General features: G+C 42.6%; 1 protein-coding gene and 1 long non-coding RNA gene across 3 annotated transcripts in view; one reads left to right on the top strand and one right to left on the bottom strand.

Moving 5' to 3' along the window:
- Positions 1–567: 567 nt before the first annotated feature.
- On the bottom strand, positions 568–3,976 carry LOC142405587 (uncharacterized). Of its 2 annotated transcripts, XR_012774237.1 has the most exons (4): positions 3,498–3,976; positions 2,238–2,294; positions 1,742–1,972; positions 568–1,179 (listed from the first exon to the last, which is right to left on the bottom strand). It is a non-coding gene; the product is annotated as an uncharacterized LOC142405587 (long non-coding RNA). The 2 variants fall into 2 exon arrangements; XR_012774236.1 differs by lacking the exon at positions 568–1,179 and having other exon boundaries at positions 1,413–1,972.
- Positions 3,977–4,195: 219 nt separating this feature from the next.
- Positions 4,196–20,353, top strand: part of ABHD5 (abhydrolase domain containing 5, lysophosphatidic acid acyltransferase) — a 32,398-nt gene continuing 16,240 nt past the window's right edge. The window contains exon 1 of the mRNA XM_075493220.1: positions 4,196–4,391. Within this exon, the coding sequence (XP_075349335.1) occupies positions 4,273–4,391 (119 nt within the window). The 5' untranslated portion in view covers positions 4,196–4,272. The remainder of the gene's footprint in view (positions 4,392–20,353) is intronic.

Genomic DNA, 20,353 nt, shown 5'->3' with positions numbered 1-20,353 from the left:
AAACCTTGCCCTCCCGCACAGCAAGCAAGGACAAGAGGCTGAGATAGATTGTTTCCGTATACGGGGCAGGCCTCGGGCACAAGGACCATAGCACAACACCAGCCTTGCTTCAAAAAGTGTCTCCCGTATCACCAACATCCCTCACAGCTTCCAGGACTTTGGGTGTCTGTAGAAATAGCCTCCTTATGCTCACCAGAGGCAGAAACATTTTGGTTGGAAGATGTTGGCAAAATTCACGTGAAGGAGGACCTCCAAGTAGTCGAACACTTCCTGGTCAACCTATACTGATTTTAAACTCCTTTCCCACACCCAGATACGTCTAAGAAACAGGGTAACATGGAGCAGTCACACTAGGAGCATAACAAGCATGCTGCCATTGGTCTGAAACTGCCACTCCAGTTTGCAGGGGAGCACTGAGACAGAGTCTACAAAGCAGTAAGACAGATAAAAAGTTGAACAAGCTGCCTGTGGGGTGCAGTGCCCCTGTAGACCACTGGGGTCTGAGTGCCCAGTAATATGAATCTCCAGACTCTACCAAAGACTGACATGGTTATTACTTTTCCTTTCTTTACTGACTTATGCAAGGCTGAAACATCTAGCTGCCAGACTGCCATAGTATTGAGGTCCAGAACCAGGCAGCAGAGGCTCAGTTGATGTCAGGATTCCTCCCCCACCTCAGCAACTCCAAGAGCTCTTCCCAGAGAAACACAGATGACAGGACTCTGGACAGACTTCCTCACTTACACATCCTGAGAGCTGTGTAAATCTTCAGTCCTCCAGCTCTATTTGGGCTTCTGCTCCGGCTTAGCTACAGCTAGCTCCAACACCTGCAGCTCCAGTCCCTGAGGCAGTTAACAAACGTAAGGTTTCTCCCCTGAAGAAGCATGGCAGGTAAGCTAAGTCCTCCAGTGACAGCAAGGCATGGATAGGAGCTCCCAGAGACATCCTATGACGGCTTCAAGGTCCTCTTGCCATCATGGACAGGTTAATTTGCAGAAACTGATCAGTTTTGTTCTGCCTTTTCCTTGTTATCCTGAGTCCCTGCAAAATGTCAAAATAAGGTAGCTCTCCTTTTCAGCCTGGGCTACCTGGGATGCAAGGCTCAAATGTTCAGCTGGAAGTTAACGCCCGAACTAAAACACGGAGAACATGTGGAGTAGACACTCGGAGGAAAAGGATCTGTGGGAGCAAGAAACAAAGGGCCTGCAGAGGCTGTATGGTAGTCAACTACATGCTTGCTGAAGCACCACAAGGATGCAACTGATGTGAGCCCTTTTGTTCGTGAGCTGGGGTGCCATCTTAGCTTTTGCTACCAAATCAGAATAGGCATAGCATACGATGTTCTTTTCATCAAGCTGACTGTTTTATCAATTTCATATAAATAACAAGCATAAAAAACCTTTTGCCCTCAGTCTGTACATACTTGGCCTGGTCAGCCTTCTCTGTGGTTTTTGCTCAGACTGATTTTAGCAAGTTATTTGTGATGCAATTTGGAGAAGTAGCTTACTAAGTGGGTCATTATAAAAAACCGTGGGAGATAAACACTATTGCTCTCTTTTTGTGCTTCATTAAGTCACAAGCTCTAGCTGACAAGTAGCTAATTCTGTTGGATTGAAAGTAGGATCACAAGAGTAATACACATAATATAGAAATTCTGTGTATTTGAAGAATATTGACATAGACAATAGCACAACTCCAAATCTAAAACAGCTAAGAACAATGATATGTACTGTGAACTGACCTCTAACATAGCCAGTCTCAAAGTTATTACATGAAATCCAGAGTAAGCAAGATGGCTTTGACACTCAAACTTCTGTAATGTCATCTGGAGTCTTTTCTCTAGCATGGAGATTGATTTTTTTTATCTCAGTCCAGGACAAGGAGGATTTGTGAGGTCAGCTGGATTGCTTTTCTTCTCCCAGCAAAGGGACCTTGTTTTTTCTTCTGATGCTAGCAGGAAAAGATGTTTGCCCTGAAAAAAAAGTATAACAAAGGAAGCTGTAAGGATAACAACAAAATGAGCAGACATCTATTGGTTTTTTTAAATTTTAGTTTATCACTGTGAGAGAGAAAAGTCTCTCTTTTAACCTTATCTACGTTAGATGATGGGATCTGAAAATAGAACTCTGGCTTATAATAGCAACCTCTTATTAAAGAGAAAGACATTAAACTAATTCAATAAAGAGGGCCAGATGCAAGTCCCACTAAAAATCAACATAGAGAAGTGAGAGACTAACCAGCAGCAGGGACCATTCCCTTAGAGTCAGAGACAGTTTCAGTGTCCAGAAAGTTCTCTGAAATACAAAAATGGAAAAACTCACCTGAACTATTTGCTTCTCATTATGATACAGCTGTCCTTCACTCACTTACACCGCAACATCAGCCAACTGATGCATGACCCTCTTTTTTCTATCAGCATTATTGCAGTCATTTCTTCATGCACAGAAATGCAGCTGATTTATCCACATAATCAAATCAGCTCTAAAGAAACTGAGTCACTTCTATCAAAGGCTGAGAAACCAAGAGACAGAGGGGCTGCTAAGTGGGAGTGGACTACTCCTTCATTTACATTCTTAAACAAGTGTAACCAATTAGTGCTTGCATGAGCATCACTGAATTAAAATCACAGAGATAATTGTGTCTGAACACTTGCATGTTCCAGGAGTAGGGTGTAAATCTTGCTTATGAGGTTTAAACTTACTATTCCACTGAAATTAAGAAGAAAAAAAATCACAGCATTCAGAGCTATTGTTTCAGGCTGTTTGCAAATTCTAGAGAGCATCATTGCAAATGTTTGCCAGTGATCACCTACTTCTGCACTCACAGATATTCACATTTTTGGTAAATAAAATCTTTCAGAGCAATAATAAAAAATAAATACACTCTCCAGAGAAAAATGTCAGATTGCCAAACCATTGTGACACAGCCAAACAAACTTTAGCTGAGATTGTGCAATGTCAACAATCACTGTTGTTAAAATCACAGAACGGTTTTAGCTGAGAATAATTTCAGCTATTACCAAATTAACCTCATGCCTTTTATCAAAGGATTTCAGAAACCAAAAGAAAGTCATCAATCTTCCATCTGTTTTTCTAAAGTGTTTCAGCTCAGTGGCAAAACTCAGAAGAAATGCAAGACTTAAAAACTTCTCACCAGTTCTTCCACTCACTGCACCTTGCTGTTTTATTTCAATTAAGGTTTGTTGATTGTTCAAAACAAATGCAGTTCTTATGCAGCTGGATAATAACGCAGCCTATATTGTGAGGCTAAATCCTGTCTAAAACAAGCACATCTCTTGCCCCCGGCATTCTCCTCCCCATAGGGATGGCTATGCTTACGTGTTTCAAAACACTTGAAAATGAAAATCGCCAATAGGTTTTCTACTCGTACTCGTCGTAGGGACGGACAGTGTTTAAGTTACATCCGGAGCTCCTAAATTGCTTCTTATATGTAAAACCAAACACGAACTACCAAGCTGAAAACCTAGCGCTGACTACCATTGCTGCCGTCTCTGCGGGCCCCGCTAAGCAAGCCGGCGAACGATCTGTGTTTGGAGAGCAGCCGGGACTTCTGTCTGGGTTCTGCTACCTCTCCTGCTACCTTTGTCATCGGTGTGCTGGCACGGAGGCTTTGCTGCGATGTAAGTGCCCGGTGTTCAGTCCCCCGGCTGTGAGGCTGTACGCTATGGAGCGGGGAGGGAGCAGGCAGGACGCTCGCTCAGTCGGTACCTACACGCGTCGTGCCCGGGGCGCAAGGTTCACAGGGCAGCGGTGCTGCCGAGGAAGATGCAGCTGACGGCAACAGAGCGCTAACGCCGGCAAGACTTCGCCCTCCGCCTGCCCGCGAAGCCGCAGCCCTTCTGCCTGGGCGGCCGCCCCCGGCCTGTGCTGCTCTCCCGGGATCAGGCGCGGGGACCCGGGGCCTACGAAGAGGATGGCGGAGCCTTGCTCCAGCGAGGCCGCTGGCGGCTGGGAGGCGCCCGGGACCCCTTCCCCTCGCAGGGGGACCCGCGCCCGCGCCCGCGCCCACGCCCACGCGACGCCGCCAGCCGCCCTCCCGCTCCCTCCCCACACACCGCCCCTGCCCGGCGCGCGCCCCAACGGCCGCGCGGGAGCGCGCGGGCACGCCCCTCCCCCGCCCGCGGGCGGCGGTTGGCAGCGGGGCCCTGCCTGGCCTCCCGCGGCGGCGCTCTGGCCGCGGACGGCTGCGCCGCTCTATGGTGTGGGTGGCCGCCGCGGGGATGACGCAGGCGACGGGCGGGACGAGCCCGTGATGGCCGGTGCTGGCGCCGTCGCGCTGTCCCTCGCCGCGCTGCCGGCCGCCGCCCCTCCGCTGCCAGCTCCCGGCCGCCGCGCTGCCGCCATGGCCGAGGAGGAGACCTCCAGCGAAGGGTGAGTGGAGCGGGCCCGGGGGCGAGCCTCGTCCTCCCCACAGGCGTCCCCGGCGGGGGGAGGAAGCCTGTAGGGGCGCCCCGGCCGTGCCCTGCCGCTACCGGCTTCGCTTGCCCACCTCCTCCCGCCGCTGGCGTGTCTGGCCGCAGCCCGTACAAGCAGGTAGGCTGCGGGGAGGCCGGCGGTGGCCGGTCCCGCGCCGCGGGGCGAGAGGCCGGGGTGGGCTCCCGCCTCTCCGAGCGGCCCGCCGGGGTCCCTGCCCCGCCGCGCCTCCGGTACGGCCGCCCCACCTGCCCCTCTGCGCTCCTGCATCGCCTCGTTGCTCTCTCAGCGTACAGGCACGCTGTCTGCCATTTTTCCTGCCGCGCAGACCGCCTTCTAGCTATGGCTTCTTCGCGTGTGTGTGTATAGACGCGTCCTCGCACAGGCAGGCTCCCGGGAGATTTTGCCACCGGTTCCGTGCAAGCGCCGTGCCCCTGCTGCTTCACCTTCTGCATACGAGCTTCGTCGTTCCTGGCCCAGCTGTTGTAACTGCACACCTGCCTACATGTATACATACGCATTTCGCTGTCGTCTTTGCTTTGGCCTATGTACACGCTCTTATTGTCATTTACCCTTCCTTTGCACCCGAGAGTCCAGTGTGCACATGCCTGTATATACTGCTGCCCCGTGCTTTTGTGTGCCTTTGCAACTTTACCTGTACATACAAATATCCTATGTTCTCATTCCATCTGTTCTATATGTTCACTTAGATGTAGAGCAGACAGTAAGGCTTGTCAGCCTCTCTGCCACTGTATCATTCTTCTTGATACAAGTAGGAGATGAGAGCACATCTTTAAATTATAAACCTATATGCTGTTGGTCTAACTTTTCCCTTTTCTAGTACTGTATGCCTACCTCATCTCCAGCTATCTCTACTAACCTTTTCTTTCCTTTCACTATCCAAGGCATTTACATCTGCCAGAATAACTCTTCTGGCATAAATTATCCTGCCCCCATTCTTAACATATATCCCTAATACTTGTTTGTAACTACTTACTCACACCCTCAATATATGACTTTATTGTGGCTATTAATCACTCTTCTGCCTGAAATTACATAGTTCTGCACTGTATCTTTTTTCTGTGTACATTAAAATGGTTCCATAATAAAGTTACTAATGAGTGGTCTGCTCTTCTTCCATTTACATATCCTTTACTCGTGTATGCCTTCTCATACCTTGGCTTTCAGTTTATGTTTTATTTCTCGTTGTACACTTCAGCTTCCGGTACAGACCTCTTCTTATACCTTTCCATTGCCCCCAAATACATTGTCTGCCCTCCTTTATCCCACTATAGAATAATACAGTCATCCTGTTGCCAAGTCTGTTTACCAAACATACTTAATATGTCTGCTGGTCACTTATCTCCCTGTTTGTTCAATCGTATTTTATGGTTCTAGTCCAAAAAATACTCTACCAGAAAATATCTAGCTGTGCTGTAGTCATACATGCGCTTTATCCCGTCTGTCACACGCGTAAATGTGCTTTGTATGTGGTGTTTACATGAATTTTTCCTATTTCTCCGTCCTTTAAGTATCAGGTCGTGTATCTCATTGCTGATTGCCTAGCCCTCAAAAACTTATTTCTTGCCTTTTTTTCTCCATCTTCCTCCTTCTCTCATAATTAAGTCTTGTGTTATTTTGAGAAACTCCACTTAAAATTCTTCAGGTACTTGCATGAAAATCATGCTGTGCATTTATGACCTCATATCAAGGATGTTACTATTTGCATGTTGTCATGTTATGTGTCTGTTCTGTTACCTTTCAAAACTACCTGCATTCTCAGTCTTGTTCTCATTTTAGTCCTTTTTCCAACTTCTGGCTCTGGTATTTCATTTTACATAGTTTGCTGCTCTGCCAGCTCAATCTGACCAGAACTGGACTATCTGTCTTTTCCAAACTCCTTGTTATGCCTTTATCACCATATATACACAGCATTCTCTTTTCAAGTATAAACTTCAAAAGTTTCCCTTTCAAAGCACTATGCAGTTTTGTCTACTCTGTAACTCTGTGCTCTCCTGCTTTCCTCAAACTTAAAATAGGTTTTTAAATAATCTTCCCCCTCACCCCACCTTCTGCAACATTACCCATGTGAAACTACAGTCCCCTTCTTGGTTCCATGTTCTTTCTGACCTGTTCACGTTCATAAAATACACATTGTTTGTAAAGCCTCTTGTTGATGGTCTACGGGTTTTCTAAGTAAGAGTCTTAAAATAGCTCTGCCTCAACCTGTTTAGTTTGTATGTTCATTCAGCGCATTAGCCTGAACTGTATTAGCTGTCTGCTTTGATCACATGGAGTGCTGAGTGCGGCTGAGATGGTGCCAAGCACCCTCAACTGCAGTAGCCTGTCAGGATTGCAGGACTGTAACACTAGATGATCTGGACATAGGGTTAGGAATCGCAGGCTAAATTTTCAAAAGGATTATGACCAGTTCCTCATCATGGTTTACTCAGCTTTTAAAGGGGGTTGATTTTCAGGACGTTGTCAGTGTCCCCCTTCTGAACAATCAGGCCATTTGATGTGAAATCTTTCAGAGTAAGCCCCCCCAGTTCACTAAAGACTTCTAAGAACAAAATCTCTTCTTTTCCATGAATTCAGAAAGTGCATTAGCTTTGATGAAATGTTAGTGCTCCAAGTTGTTAGTGCTTTTATTGGTCAGTTTCTAACAATAGTCAAAATGAGCATTTCTTCATCTTTTGAAGTTGAGCAAAGCTCGGTACCCAGGGGAAATCTATAAACAAGTGAAATATGTTAAATATTTTTGGGTTTAAAAATCTGTGGCAGTGAGAGGAAGAGTTACAATATACCATCAAAACCCTGGATTAAATTGTTAGTGACAGGTGTATATGAAGAACAAATATGAAGTTTACTTTACTGTTTTGAAAAAAATAGTGTGGCTCAACCTGTTATGCAACACACTGAGTTTGTTGAAATCTGGTAACTGCGTAAGCATGGTGAAAACAGAATAGCAGTGGCTCAGTTACTTTCTAGAAGATCTCAGCTGAAAGGTACTCATGACATTGTCCTAACTTTGAATGAGAAGATTAACTAAACAAATGTTTTGGTCTTCGTCATGGAAGGGATTGCTTGGTTAACATGTCACCTGCTAACGATTTCCAAACTTCTTCACAGCCTTGGACCTTCTTTGCGTAAGTTTTAGATGTAGACTTCTGCCTGTGAGGCAAACAGCCTAGCATAAGCCATTTGCCAGTATTGAATTCACTTATACTCACTCTGGATTCAGCAGGACTGCTTATGGCTTGTAATACAACTAGTCGTAGCGGCTACTAAATGCATGTATATATGCAGAATGCTGGGGTTTCCCCCCTCTGACGTAAATGGAATAGCTTTCTTTAAAACAAATATTTTAAGGGGTCTGCATTTACAAGCCTACATCAAATTGCTTGGAAGTGGCCTGTAGTCTCACAAAATAATGTCTTGGAGTAATAGGTAAAACCATACACTGCAACACCAGTAGTCACAATTATTTTTGTATTATCCTTCAAGCTTGTTTGTATTACAGAATTCTTTTTATAATTTTGAAGTGAGCTGTTCGATTAGGAAAAGAGGAATAGTTTATTAGGCTTAATAGAGCATATGTCTGCCTGTTAGTAGGGTGGTTCACAGGGATATCACAGTGGTATGTTAAAGCATAATATTACAGCATGAAGGGACACCCTCAACTCAAAATTTTTGCTTGATTTTTTTGCTCATTACATCATCTGGGTTTTAAAGCAAACTGAGTGGGTAGACAGCTGAAAGCAGGGTCCTGCTTACTTTTCTTTGTGAAAGGAGACTATTTCTAAGGGCCCTTCCTATAGCACAGGCAACAGACAGCAGATCTGGGACCTACAACTTGCATTTTTAAAGAGCGAGTGAGACATAAGTGCAGTGTGGTAAGCACATGTGGGAAAAGGTTAAAGAACGTTTCCTTCCTCTTTTCTGATTTTGTCTTTTTCACTGGCAGGGTTGTGTCAGTCATAGCTTTGGTGCCTAATGCCTTTTGCGTTACATTTGTGTGCTCCTCTGAAAGTATATGTATGAGCAGGTTTTCAGGCATTTACAGGATTGTTTCAAACAGTTTTCCTGTCCTTGTATGCATTTGGGAAGGGAAGGTCTGTGGTGATGAGGAAGGTCTCTCTTCTTCTCTGCCATAGACTCAAGGGAGAGAGGGAAACATGGCAAAATATAATAGGGGCTATCTTCTCGTTCCAGTGGCAGAATAAAGATGGTCATGGCCATCTGGTCATGGCCTTGCCCCTGGACAAGGAGGATTCTCATCTAAATGCCCCTGTGAGAGGCTTGATTAAACACTGTAGGAGATAGAACAGTAATGTTCAGCTTCTCCCAGCTGGCAACCATAGGCAAACATTATGGAAAATGGTTAAAAATAAAAAATGCAGTGAGTATATAGAACTAGATGATCTGTTCTGTTCTTTTTACTTGGTTTTGACTACTCTTTGGATTCCTTTGCTTATGGGTATTCTTTGACTGAGGCTTAGGACAGAGAATCAGGGAGGAGTATCCTGTTTGTTAATTTCTTTCATTTGCTTCACTCATTTCACAAGTGGTTCTCCATGGCTATATGTGATGTACTTATCTTTGTGAAGGGGATTTTTAGATTTCAGGTAGACCCATTTATACATTTACCTACCACTTTTCAAGGTCCCTCCGCTTAGCAGGAAATTAGATGACAGAATTGCTGGCAAGGAGTCACTGAAGGACCACAGCCTTGCTCAAGATCTGTTCGTGAGGTGATGGTGCGGCCCCTGGACTTTCTTTCACAATTGAAAACAAACCAAGTAAAATTGGGGCATCCCGTACATTTCATTTATAGTTCAGCAAATACGTTTGTGATTTTTCAGGTAATTCTTTAGTTCTTTTTAGTTCTTTATGGTTTCTAAGGGGCACTGCCTTAGGAAACATCATCTAGAGGTTTGAATGCCCCAGGCTGGACATATCTAAGCTGAGAGGTTTTCTCCTCCGCTCTTTCTGAAACTTGTTCTTATGTTGGACAATAGGAGGAAAGGCCACACTGACGTGCTCCAGTGAGCTGTGGATGGTCTCCCCCTCTCTTCAAGCACCAGGGCATCCTCTCAGTTGCTCCTTTCCAGTGGCCTGTGGAAACGCTGGTTGCCACCTTCAGTGAAGCAGCATTCAAGTGCATGGTTTCCACTGCCACCACGGGGCATGCAGGTGATCCCATGCTATGTGTGCTTTATGCTTCCTGTGTGCAGTAGATGGACATAAATTTTTACAGATACTGCCACTAGAGAACAGACACTTTCAGTGTCTGGCCTGAAGGTTTCCACTGCTTCCCGTAGAAGATCCCTCTCTCCTTCAGTGATTACCTGGCCAAGTAATCTGCTATGACAGAAATCCCCCATTAAAAAAAAATCTGACTGGATTTATCATCCATCTGGCTCAAGTCTTTAAAGAAAAATATGTGAGGCAGAGGGAGGAAGATCGTAATTATGTAGTAGCTTTTAATTTACATTTAGGATGTTACGGATGGGGGGTAAAGCAGGTTGAAGAGGCAGCATTAGAAAGTCTGCTACTAACGTGTGTGGGTCAAGTGGAAACTTTCCAAGTATCAAGCAAAAACTCTACTACAAAAGTTGTCAAAGTAGGATTAGGGTACCTGTGAGTGAGGGGGGTCATAGCCCCAGTGGAAGTTAAAATGGAGTCATAAATCCAGAGGGGCAACTAGCTGTGTGGTTGCCATAGCGTTGGTGACTATGGGTCATTGGAGAACGCAGACTTTAGCCAGTATTGCATGCATTTGGGTATATTCAAAGATTTTTTAGAGCCTGCTAGGGGGCTGGTAGAGACCTACCCCACTAAAAGGAGGGGGTGTCTGTGCTAGGAGGATCTCTGACTTTTCTGAACTTTTATGGGAGAATCTGAACAACTTTCCCAACTGATAAATTATTAAGGTGTCTTTTCTCTTCCCTCTTATATAGTGGTTTATTAAGGTTGCTTGTTGAGGAAATTTTGATTCTCATGTTTCATAACTTTTGGGTATTTACTTGCAACCCTGACATTCTTTCAGGATAGGTTTTTGTACATGATTTGTATTGACAGAGAGAAGAGGGCATGGGAGGAAAGGTGAGTGTCTGCGTTTGCATTGGCTCTGAAAGATCCAGATGAGAAGCTGAAGAGCAGGAGAGAGGTCAGTGGAGAAGAGAGATTTGTGAGTCAGTGAAGCCATGTAAGGGAATGAGGTCAGTCTGGAATAAGGTTAAGAGGGTAAAAGAGGAAGATTTTAAGTGACAACAAGAAAATGTGGTGAGGAATGGCGGAGGAGGAAGGTGCTCTGAATGAGTTGTAATAGAAACTCAGGACCATAGGAGACTACAGAAAGGACGGGAAGATACAGGCGTAAAAATGCGTTCTGTAACAAAAGATGCAAGAGCGCCTATTGCCGTTGAGAAAGTCCACTCGTATATTGAAGTGAGGAAGAGAAGGGTATTGCAATGAGGAAAAAAAAGAAATGGGGTGGGTTAGTGCTAGCACACTATTGTAGAACTTTTTTTCTTGATTACATTTAGTAAGTGTCATACTGACACTAAAGGCTTATTAATTACTTCATACCTTTCCATAAGGGGACATCTGATGCAATGGCTTTTTAGACCCATTTAACTTCTTACCTATTTTTAAGACTACTTAGACTTCCTTGACATCTAAAGCATTTGTAGTGTAGGCATGCACACAAAACAGTCTGTTATGAAAAGGGTTGTGTGCTTCTTAGGTTTTCCAAGAAGTGGAAATGAGGCTAGGTAGCCCAAAACATTGAGTACCAGTTCTTGAGATTTGACATAGGTAACTGTTAGGCACCATAGGTGACTATGATAAAGGAACACAATGTAGAAGCTGTTCTAATGATCTGCAGTGAAACAACCCATCCTCAGTGTGTATTCACACTCGAGTACGAGTGGGGTTTGTGTATAGTGAGTTTGGAGCTAAGGGAAATAATCATGTGCTTTAGATGGTCTTTTATCTGTGTGCTTATATGGCTCCTTATGGAAAGATGAAAACATCCATCTCCTATTTAAGTTGTGATCTAAATTGTGCATAATACACTACAGAATATAAATAAAAGGTAAGTGGGGTAGAGTGTGGGTGGACAACGGTGCAGATTTATGAGAGTTGCCGTTACGTGTGTGTTTTGTTCTTGTTGTGTTTGATGGAACTCGGGGACAGTCTGAAATGTGGGCCTGTCATGGTAGGCATGAGAAGGCTGACAAATAAGGTTTAAGCAAGGTTGAGGTTATGCAGTATCTGAAGGGCAGCAGGAGTACATCAGCAGGTGGATAAATAAAAGGAGAGCAGTAGAAAGTAATGTAACATCTGAAGGGCACCAAGAGGAAATTTTCATTTTCTTTATTTTAATTATGCTTTTCTTCACAAATTCTTAATGCGACGTGCAATGTGTTGTTTGTAAAAACACTTAACAGCTGTGGCAATGCCAAGTTCTATCAGACGTGAGTTACTGTGGAGGAGGCAGAGGGATGTAGGTCCTCGGCGGTACCTAACCTGAGCGTTACACACGTGATCTCTGTCACAAGGTTGAGTAGTTTTAGTGGGACTGTGCAGCTCCCCCCTTTCCTCTCCTCTGCGTCTTTGTCTCTGTATTCTGTATTCTTCCATACCTGGTCTGTAGTTGCTAATGTGATTTTTCTCTAGATTGTGTTTGATTTTAGCTTTTAAATCACAATATAAAATAATGGGTCCTTAGAAGAGATGGAAGGAAATAACCGAGGGCTTGCTTAGCTGGTTACTATTAGCAGTTAGTGGACTGTAGAGTTTTTAAGGGGAAACGCCTGTATGTTAGAGAGTATGTTGTAAGTTGGGGAGGAACAGTGTTTCTGAAAGCTTGTTAGAATTAGTTAGTTCTCTGCTCTGTAGTATATTTGTGGCCTGACTTTAACCTGACTGGGGAGAAGACTTTGTGATGTTTTGAAGGACGGTAAGACGCTGCCCTTTTTTGTAGATTTGGAACCTATACAGCAGTGAACAGTAACAGGAATAAGTAATAGCTGTAGGACCACACGCATGGTTTCTTCATGATTGCACACGTTTAATGGTTTCTTGCATTGGGTACTAACACAGCTACTTTGTAAGCAGTATGAGCGTTACAGGTTGCGGGCTTGGGTGGCAGTCCACAGATAAACTTCAGTCTTGTGGTACGTACTGAAAAAGCGCAAGCCCTGAAATGGACACTTTTGGGTATAGCTAGAAAGGGGAAGGAAGAAATGACAAAAACATATAAAAAGGATACATATGGACAAAAAAAAATGAAAGGCAGTACTAGGAGACAGAGAAGAAAATGGGGAGGGGGCCACAATGATGCAAGGTATACGGCAAGGCGTACCTATAGCTGAGGTTCAGCATGGGAGGGAGCAAAATTGTAGGTCCTCTCCACTGCCTGAATGTTCAAGTTGCTCAAATGAATTTAAATAACATGCTAAACTTCAGTATCACTAAAATAGCCAGAAAATGCTCACTGGTTATGGATTCACATTCATTATTTACCTTTTCAGGTTAATTTTGATAAGTGATAATCATGTGTAGCACTGTTAATATAAATAGAGACAGTAATAAAATTTGCTTCTGAATTTTACATTAATTCTGATGTTGAATGTTCTGAATACAGAATTCAAGATGCAGAAAGTACATGAGGAATGCATTGTTTTTACCTCTGACCTAGTGTAGCAATATGCTGCAATAACCTATCATGGACTTTTTGTTGGAATGGGGCTGATGTACATTACACTTCCTAGAAATATTATGCAGAGGTTTTCAAAACATTCTATTTTAATGTTACTGAAGTATCCAAGAGTTTCACAACATCTAATTGCACAGAACATCTTGGCTCGAAACTCATCTAAACAGAACTTTATAGGCAGGGTTATAATGTCATCTGGGGAAGAAAATTTGTTTCCTTTTTAACCCATTCACAGCAATTTCATACATTTTTTTGTCACCTCGTGAAAATGGTGAACAGGCATTTGTTAAAGGATTGAGGGTTTTTGTTTCCATACCATATTCATAAGTCTTGCTTCTGGGTCTTGCCTCTTTAGTATGCTCCTCAAGGTCTTTCCCTGAGAATTACATTATTTTTGGTCTCTTCATGCAATGATTATGAAGTGGAACATGGAATATTTTTCTTCTCCTGATGTTTGTCTGCAACTGCCAGAGCCTAATTTTTGTCCTAGGAACATCTCATTCAAATTGTTGTTGTGGTTACTACATCTGACTTCTACTGTACATGCAGAAGCTCTGCCCCTGGATATACAGCCTTTGCAATAACAGTTACTGTACATAGATTGTGTATGCTTGAATGATTCTGACTGTATTCATTATTCTCAGAAAACTGAAGCGCTAAAGAACATGCTGCACTTTGGGGACAGGAATGAAGGGCTACAAGGACTCCTAAAATTGGTTATGCTCTTAAAGTTCTCATGAAACCATATCCTGAGCCTTGCTCCTGAGACATCGTGCCCAGTTAAATCCAGACTGACTGAGGTCATGATTATATGTTACTGTCTGTCAGTGGCAGCTCTGACTTAAAAGCTTGCTGTCCTCCACCTTTGCCTTGCTAGTCTTTTTTTCCACCGTGTTAGCTGTGGAAAGGTCTGCTGGGTAACTTTGGCTTCTGTGTAGCTGGGTCTCCATAATTATCTGGTTTAAAACATAGTTTCTTTTAAAGCTGAATCATTTCACAGATCTGAGAGAGAAAGCAGCCACAAAATAGTTCAATTGGCAAAATGGAGGGAATAGTAAGCTTTTAGGTCTGATCTACTGGTAGTGAGGGTGGCCTGGGATTGAGGCATTACATCACCCAGTTTACTGCACACTGACACCAGCAGGAATAAAAACGGAGAAGTAGGGTGCTTCTCAGAGTTCAAGTAACACACGGACTTCTCTGTGTGTTTTATCTCTCATTTTAAAAATTGGCTTTCCTTGACTTAACAGACTAACACTGAATATTAACTGCAGTCAACTACTTCTGTCAAAGGCTTAAGTCTAATATATATTTGTTGCATCTTGTTCTCAGTTTCATGCAGAGCATGTTGCTTTCACATGATAAACATATTTTTCTAATTTCCTAAACTTTCCAAATTTAATTAGGAAATTTGAGTCCTCTTTCATGCTAATCAGTAATGCATTCTGTCTTTTCAATTAAATGTGCTTTGCTTTGTAGTTTTTACTTCATTTTATAATTAATAAAATCTCACCGTTATATTCTTATATATTCTTTGAACAGAAAGAACATTTATCTTGGTCTTTAAGAATGTATTTTATTGACTTCTTTACATTAAAACTTTCTCCACCCCAACTTTCCCTCTCATAGCAAGATTTCTGCTTTAAACTACTACCAAGCTTGAATGTGTAATTTTCTTGGATTTTAAATGATGACAATTGTTGAAATGCTTAAAGAGACTGCTGGCTGGTCTGAAACCATATAGGAGAACTTGAACCTGTTCATAAAATTAAATCCACAATGATTAAGTGACATCCTCATTTTAATGGTACTACCTTATGCAATTTAAATTTCATATCACTATTAGCCATTTAATATTGTGTTACCAAACAGAAAAGTGTTATCAATTTTGATTCAGAGATACGCAGTTCCAATATATAATAATTTTAAAACTTTCTTGAGTTGAAAATAGTTGCCACTTCTGTATCTCCTCAAGTTCGCTTTTCAATTTACTGGAGTTTTAGAAACGTGTTTTCTTGCTCTTTCGCACACTAGTTTGAAATAGGTTTATTGCATTTTTCTCCAAAGTATGGGGTTTTTTTCCCAGTGATTTGTTAAACAACCTACATTCAAGAGAAATTCTCCTGGGAGTAAATAGAGAACAAGGTGGAACTTGGATATAGTGAATGTTGGAAAGAAAAATATTTTTCTTTACTTAAATAGTAGGGTTTTTGTAATGGTAGTTATCCTGGTTTTGTCTGGGATAGAGTTAATTTTCTTCCTAGTAGCTGGTATAGTGCTGTGTTTTGGATTTAGGATGAGAAAGATGTTGATAACACACTGATGTTTTAGTTGTTGCTAAGTAGTGCTTATACTAAGTCAAGGACTTTCCAGCTTCCCATGCTCTGCCAGGTGCACAAGAAGCTGGGAGGGGGCACAGCCAGGACAGCTGACCCCAACTGGCCAAAGGGCTATTCCATACCATATGGCGTCATGCTCAGTATATAAACTGGGGGGAGTTGGCCGGGGGGCAGCAATTGCTGCTCTGGGACGGGCTGGGCGTTGGTCAGCAGGTGGTGAGCAATTGCATTGTGCATCACTTGTTTTGTACTTTATTATTATTATTATTATTATTATTATCTCTTCCTCTGCTGTCCTGTTAAACTGTCTTTATATCAACCCACAGGTTTTACTTTTTTTTCCGATTCTCTCTCCCATCCCACCAGGGTGGGGGGAAAGGTGAGCCGAGTGGCTCTGTGGTGCTTATTTGCCAACTGGGCTTAAACCACGACAGTCCTTTTTGGCGCCCAACGTGGGGTGTTTGCCTGAGGCAGGAGTAAACCCATTCATGGGATTGCTTTTGCTCAAGGACCTGGGTGGGTAATGCAGAAGGATGAGGAAGTCCAATGGGTACGTCAAGGGGATTTGATTTTGAGTGAGAATAGCCAATGAACTGAATTGTATGATGTTAATTGCTATATAATACTGTATGTCATCACTTCGATGGTTGCTATATGCCATATCAACGGTGTTACAGTAAGAATCACCCAGATTAATGAAGAATGAACTTTGATGAAACCGATCAAAGTGCAGCGATGGTGGAACCAGAACTGACTTCAGCATGCAACAGTCCAACACCAGACACCATCTCTCCTGCCCTGAAAGGCTGTTATGACAGATGGAGCCCCACCAAGTGCACCATTGGCCACTTTTCTTGTTCAGCAATATATAAAGCCAGCTGGATGGCTTTCACCTCTGCAAACTGACTCGATTCCCCTTCTCCTTCAGCAGTTTCTGCAACTTGTCGTATAGGACTCCATACAGCAGCCTTCCACCTCCAATGCTTTCCCACAAGATGACAGGACCCATCAGTGAATAGGGCATATTGCTTCTCATTTTCTGGAAGTTTATTATACAGTGGGGCCTCTTCAGGACACGTCACCTCTTCCTCTGGCAATATTCCAGAATCTTTGCCTTCTGGCCAGTCCATGATTACTTCCAAGATTCCTGGGTGATTGGGGTTTCCTTTTCAAGCCCGTTGTGTAATCAGTGCTATGGCGGAGAGAATCGGAAAAAAAAAAGTAAAACCCGTGGGTTGAGATAAGGACAGTTTAATAGGACAGCAGAGGAAGAGAAAATAATAATAAAAATGATAAAAGAATGTACAAAACAAGTGATGCACAATGCAATTGCTCACCACCTGCCGACCAAAGCCCAGCCCGTCCCAGAGCAGCAATCGCTGCCCCCTGGCCAACTCCCCCCAGTTTATATACTGAGCATGACGCCATATGGTATGGAATAGCCCTTTGGCCAGTTGGGGTCAGCTGTCCTGGCTGTGCCCCCTCCCAGCTTCTTGTGCACCTGGCAGAGCATGGGAAGCTGGAAAGTCCTTGACTTAGTATAAGCACTGCTTAGCAACAACTAAAACGTCAGTGTGTTATCAACATTATTCTCATCCTAAATCCAAAACACAGCACTATACCAGCTGCTAGGAAGAAAATTAACTCTATCCCAGCCGAAACCAGGACAGTAGTGTTGCTGGTAAATGTTAATAAAGTAGCATTAATTCTTGCCATAATCAGTCATGTAAACAGCACTCAGTATTCTGGTGTTTCAGGCCATTAAATTAATGAAATGGGAAAGTAAAAGTTTATTATAACTTAACTATCTTGGACATGAATAAGCCAGACGTAACCTGCTACTTTTCTCTGACATTTTGACACACAAAGCCCTGTTTGATTGTGTCATCCGTGACTGTTTCTGTTGCTTCGTATTGTTTCAGGTATTACCTGTAAACTTGAAATTCAGTAACCAAAAATAGAATTTGCTGTGAAAACTTGGTGGTGTTGACGATAGAAGAAACCACATCCTACTTATCTCTTAGGCTTTGTGTAGACCTGCTGATGCTGAGGAAAATGCAGAAGACATTCAGTAAACAGACTTATTTCTATTGTTCCTCTTAAAAAAAAAAAAAAAAAAGAAGATAATGAAAAGGGTAAAAGGGTATCTCTAGTTATTTCACTTAAGCATCCATCCATACAAAATCCTATGTTAACTATAGAGTGTTCTTAGAGCATTGTAGTAAAACAGTTTTACTTTTAAAATTGGCACTTTGTCCTAAATTTGCTATGTTGACCTCTTGCCTCAGATGCTCTTTTTTAGTCCTTCTGTTTTGCCCATTCTTAGTGTTTCTATAAAAATTGAAAGGGCCAAGCGAGTTGCTTTTCCCTGCGGGTGGTTGCTCCATTCTTTTAATTATTGATCTCACTTGAATGTTGCTTATGGATTAACGATAATATTTAAGTATTTAGAGTTTGTTTTGATAAAATGCTGAGCACTCTAACTTCAGTTCAGCAGAACACTTAAATATATGACTGGTTTCACTGAAGTACAATGCTTAAGTGTTTTTATGTGATGGGGTTACATGAGACGTTAGAAGAGAAAGCCTTATGATACTTATCATATTTAGATTTCAACACATTGGCAGTTCTGAATTCCTTTGCTAGCACAGTACTTCAAAAATACTTTATGTAGAAACAAGATGGGAGAGTCTGAGCTGTCTTTCCATTAGCTTACCTTTGTTTTTCTGTTATAGAGCAATATTCTCTTAATTTGGGGCTCGCTTGAATTGATGGATGTTCATAACCGCCATGCCAGCTGGATGGCCCTGAAAATCACAATGCCATTCCTCTTGGTGCTGGGCAGAAACAGTACAACAAATTCTCTGCATCAATTTGATTTTGTTTCCGTTCTTATAAATAGCTGGAATTAATTCTGAGAGTCAGGAGACGAGAGGGTGAGGGTTTTTGAAAGATCAGCTTGATTCTAATAATATTTAAGGGCAAAGGGTGAAGCTTGAAATGGTTTACCAGTGAGTTCACTCAGTGTTTCAGCTTTTTAAGTTTTTGAACTTGTTCCCTAGCTAAAACCTTGGTAGTTTGCCACATTGTCTTCACAAATTCAATTAAAAATATGAAATATGTTCATTTGCTGAGAGCAGGAGAAAGACAGATATGCAGCTCTGTTACTTGTGCACTCAGTTACATTCCCGTAATCCTTTGCTTATGAGTTATTGTTTAATTGTTGTATACCCTGAGCTCTGGCTTCCCTACTGATGTTGTTTTTAAGTCCAAATAATCTTTGTGACAGGAAAGTCTACTCTCCACACTTCTGTCACTGATGCATGTTTCAGCGCCTGTTTCTTGGTCTGTATTGGGAGTTTTGATTACCTTACTAACTGCAAAATTCTTAGTGAAAAGCTGATTTTTATACTCGGTATTGTAGAAAGATCTCTCCGTGTCCTGTCTCACTGGGTCAGCAATTTTTAACAATCATCATGTAGCAAATGGCGTTGCTTTCATTTAGTCTGATTTAGTGGAGTTCTGTGGCTTACGGGTTTTTTTGTTTTGCTTTTTGGCCACACAGGCTTTGCATAGGTTATTGCAGCTAGCTCTACAATGGTGGTATACATGGGAAAATAACCTGTGTTGAATGATTTTAAGCTTAATACATCTTGTAAGCCATGCATTCATATAACTCTAATGTGAGTAAGTAAATGGTAAGCTTGAAAAATGAGAGAATGAGCTCCATGTATGTACATTTATGTCTTCTAGATAGCTATAAGCAACTTCGGCTGAACATTCATTGAACATCTTTATATTGTAGAGCTTCATTTTCTAAATCCACATTACAAGCCAGAAACCAGATAGATTATTCAGCTGTTTGAGTGCATACCTCAATGTTACGATAGCTGTTTTCAATTCTTCAGTATTATCTAAGCTTTCGTGAGCTTTTTGTGGAGTATGTCAAATTTGTAACTGGCTACAGATCCATCAGTTGTCTTGCATGTAATCAATTATCACCAAGCTAAATAGGATTAATCTAGCTGACGGAATGGTAGTATCTAAGTTACCTATTTGCCATGTTCTTCATCCAATTTGACCTAATTAGTGGAGGTGGATGGGTGGGTCAGGTTCGCCATGGCTCTGTCTCTACATGATTCTCAGTTCTTTTGAGAGTTACCCTCGGGCAATTTAAGCTGTACTGTGACAGCAAGTTCTTGATTCAAATTAACATTCAAGCAGCTAAGGAAAAGCAGTATTATCCTTAGTTACATTTTATACAATATTCATACTCCTTAGATGTCTAAAGATAGTAATCAGTATTTATATTTTTAAAAATATGTTATTTATTTATTTATTTTTATCCTTTCTTATGCTTGGACCCAGGGAAACAGGACACTTGCTCCAACCAGCCAACCTGTTAGGTCCTGGCTGGCGACTTGGCCCCTGCGCATAGCAGTTGCAGCTCCACGTTGTCAGGTGTCTGTGCCTGTGTCCCTTTTGTTTTCATTATTTATTACTGTATTTGGTCATCAGCATAGGCCACTGATGGTCTCACTAATCTTCCAACCTCACACTAATCACCTTGACTTTCTCCCTATCTAAGGCCGTTCAGTGGATGTCTCTGGGGCCTTCCCTTACCTTCTGGTCTCCTGCCCCAGACGTGTTAGAAGTGTGGAGGTTTGTTGGCAGAGAGAGAGACTTCTTTGAACGTTTGGCAGGTCAGCAGCCCCCAGCCTGCTGGCCTCTGATTTTTCCAGCCTCCGGTACTTTTTCAGGTGGCTGTGTAAAGTGTAACTGACCCCAAATAGGAGATGTGAGGAAGCATCCTATGGCATGCTCTGCCCTACTGATTATTGCTTATTTTAGCA

The sequence above is a fragment of the Mycteria americana genome, chromosome 2 (assembly GCF_035582795.1).
Source record: "Mycteria americana isolate JAX WOST 10 ecotype Jacksonville Zoo and Gardens chromosome 2, USCA_MyAme_1.0, whole genome shotgun sequence".
Classification (NCBI taxonomy): domain Eukaryota; kingdom Metazoa; phylum Chordata; class Aves; order Ciconiiformes; family Ciconiidae; genus Mycteria; species Mycteria americana.
The sequence above is the reverse complement of the archived record's forward strand: the minus strand, read 5'-3'. Positions and strand labels throughout refer to the sequence as shown.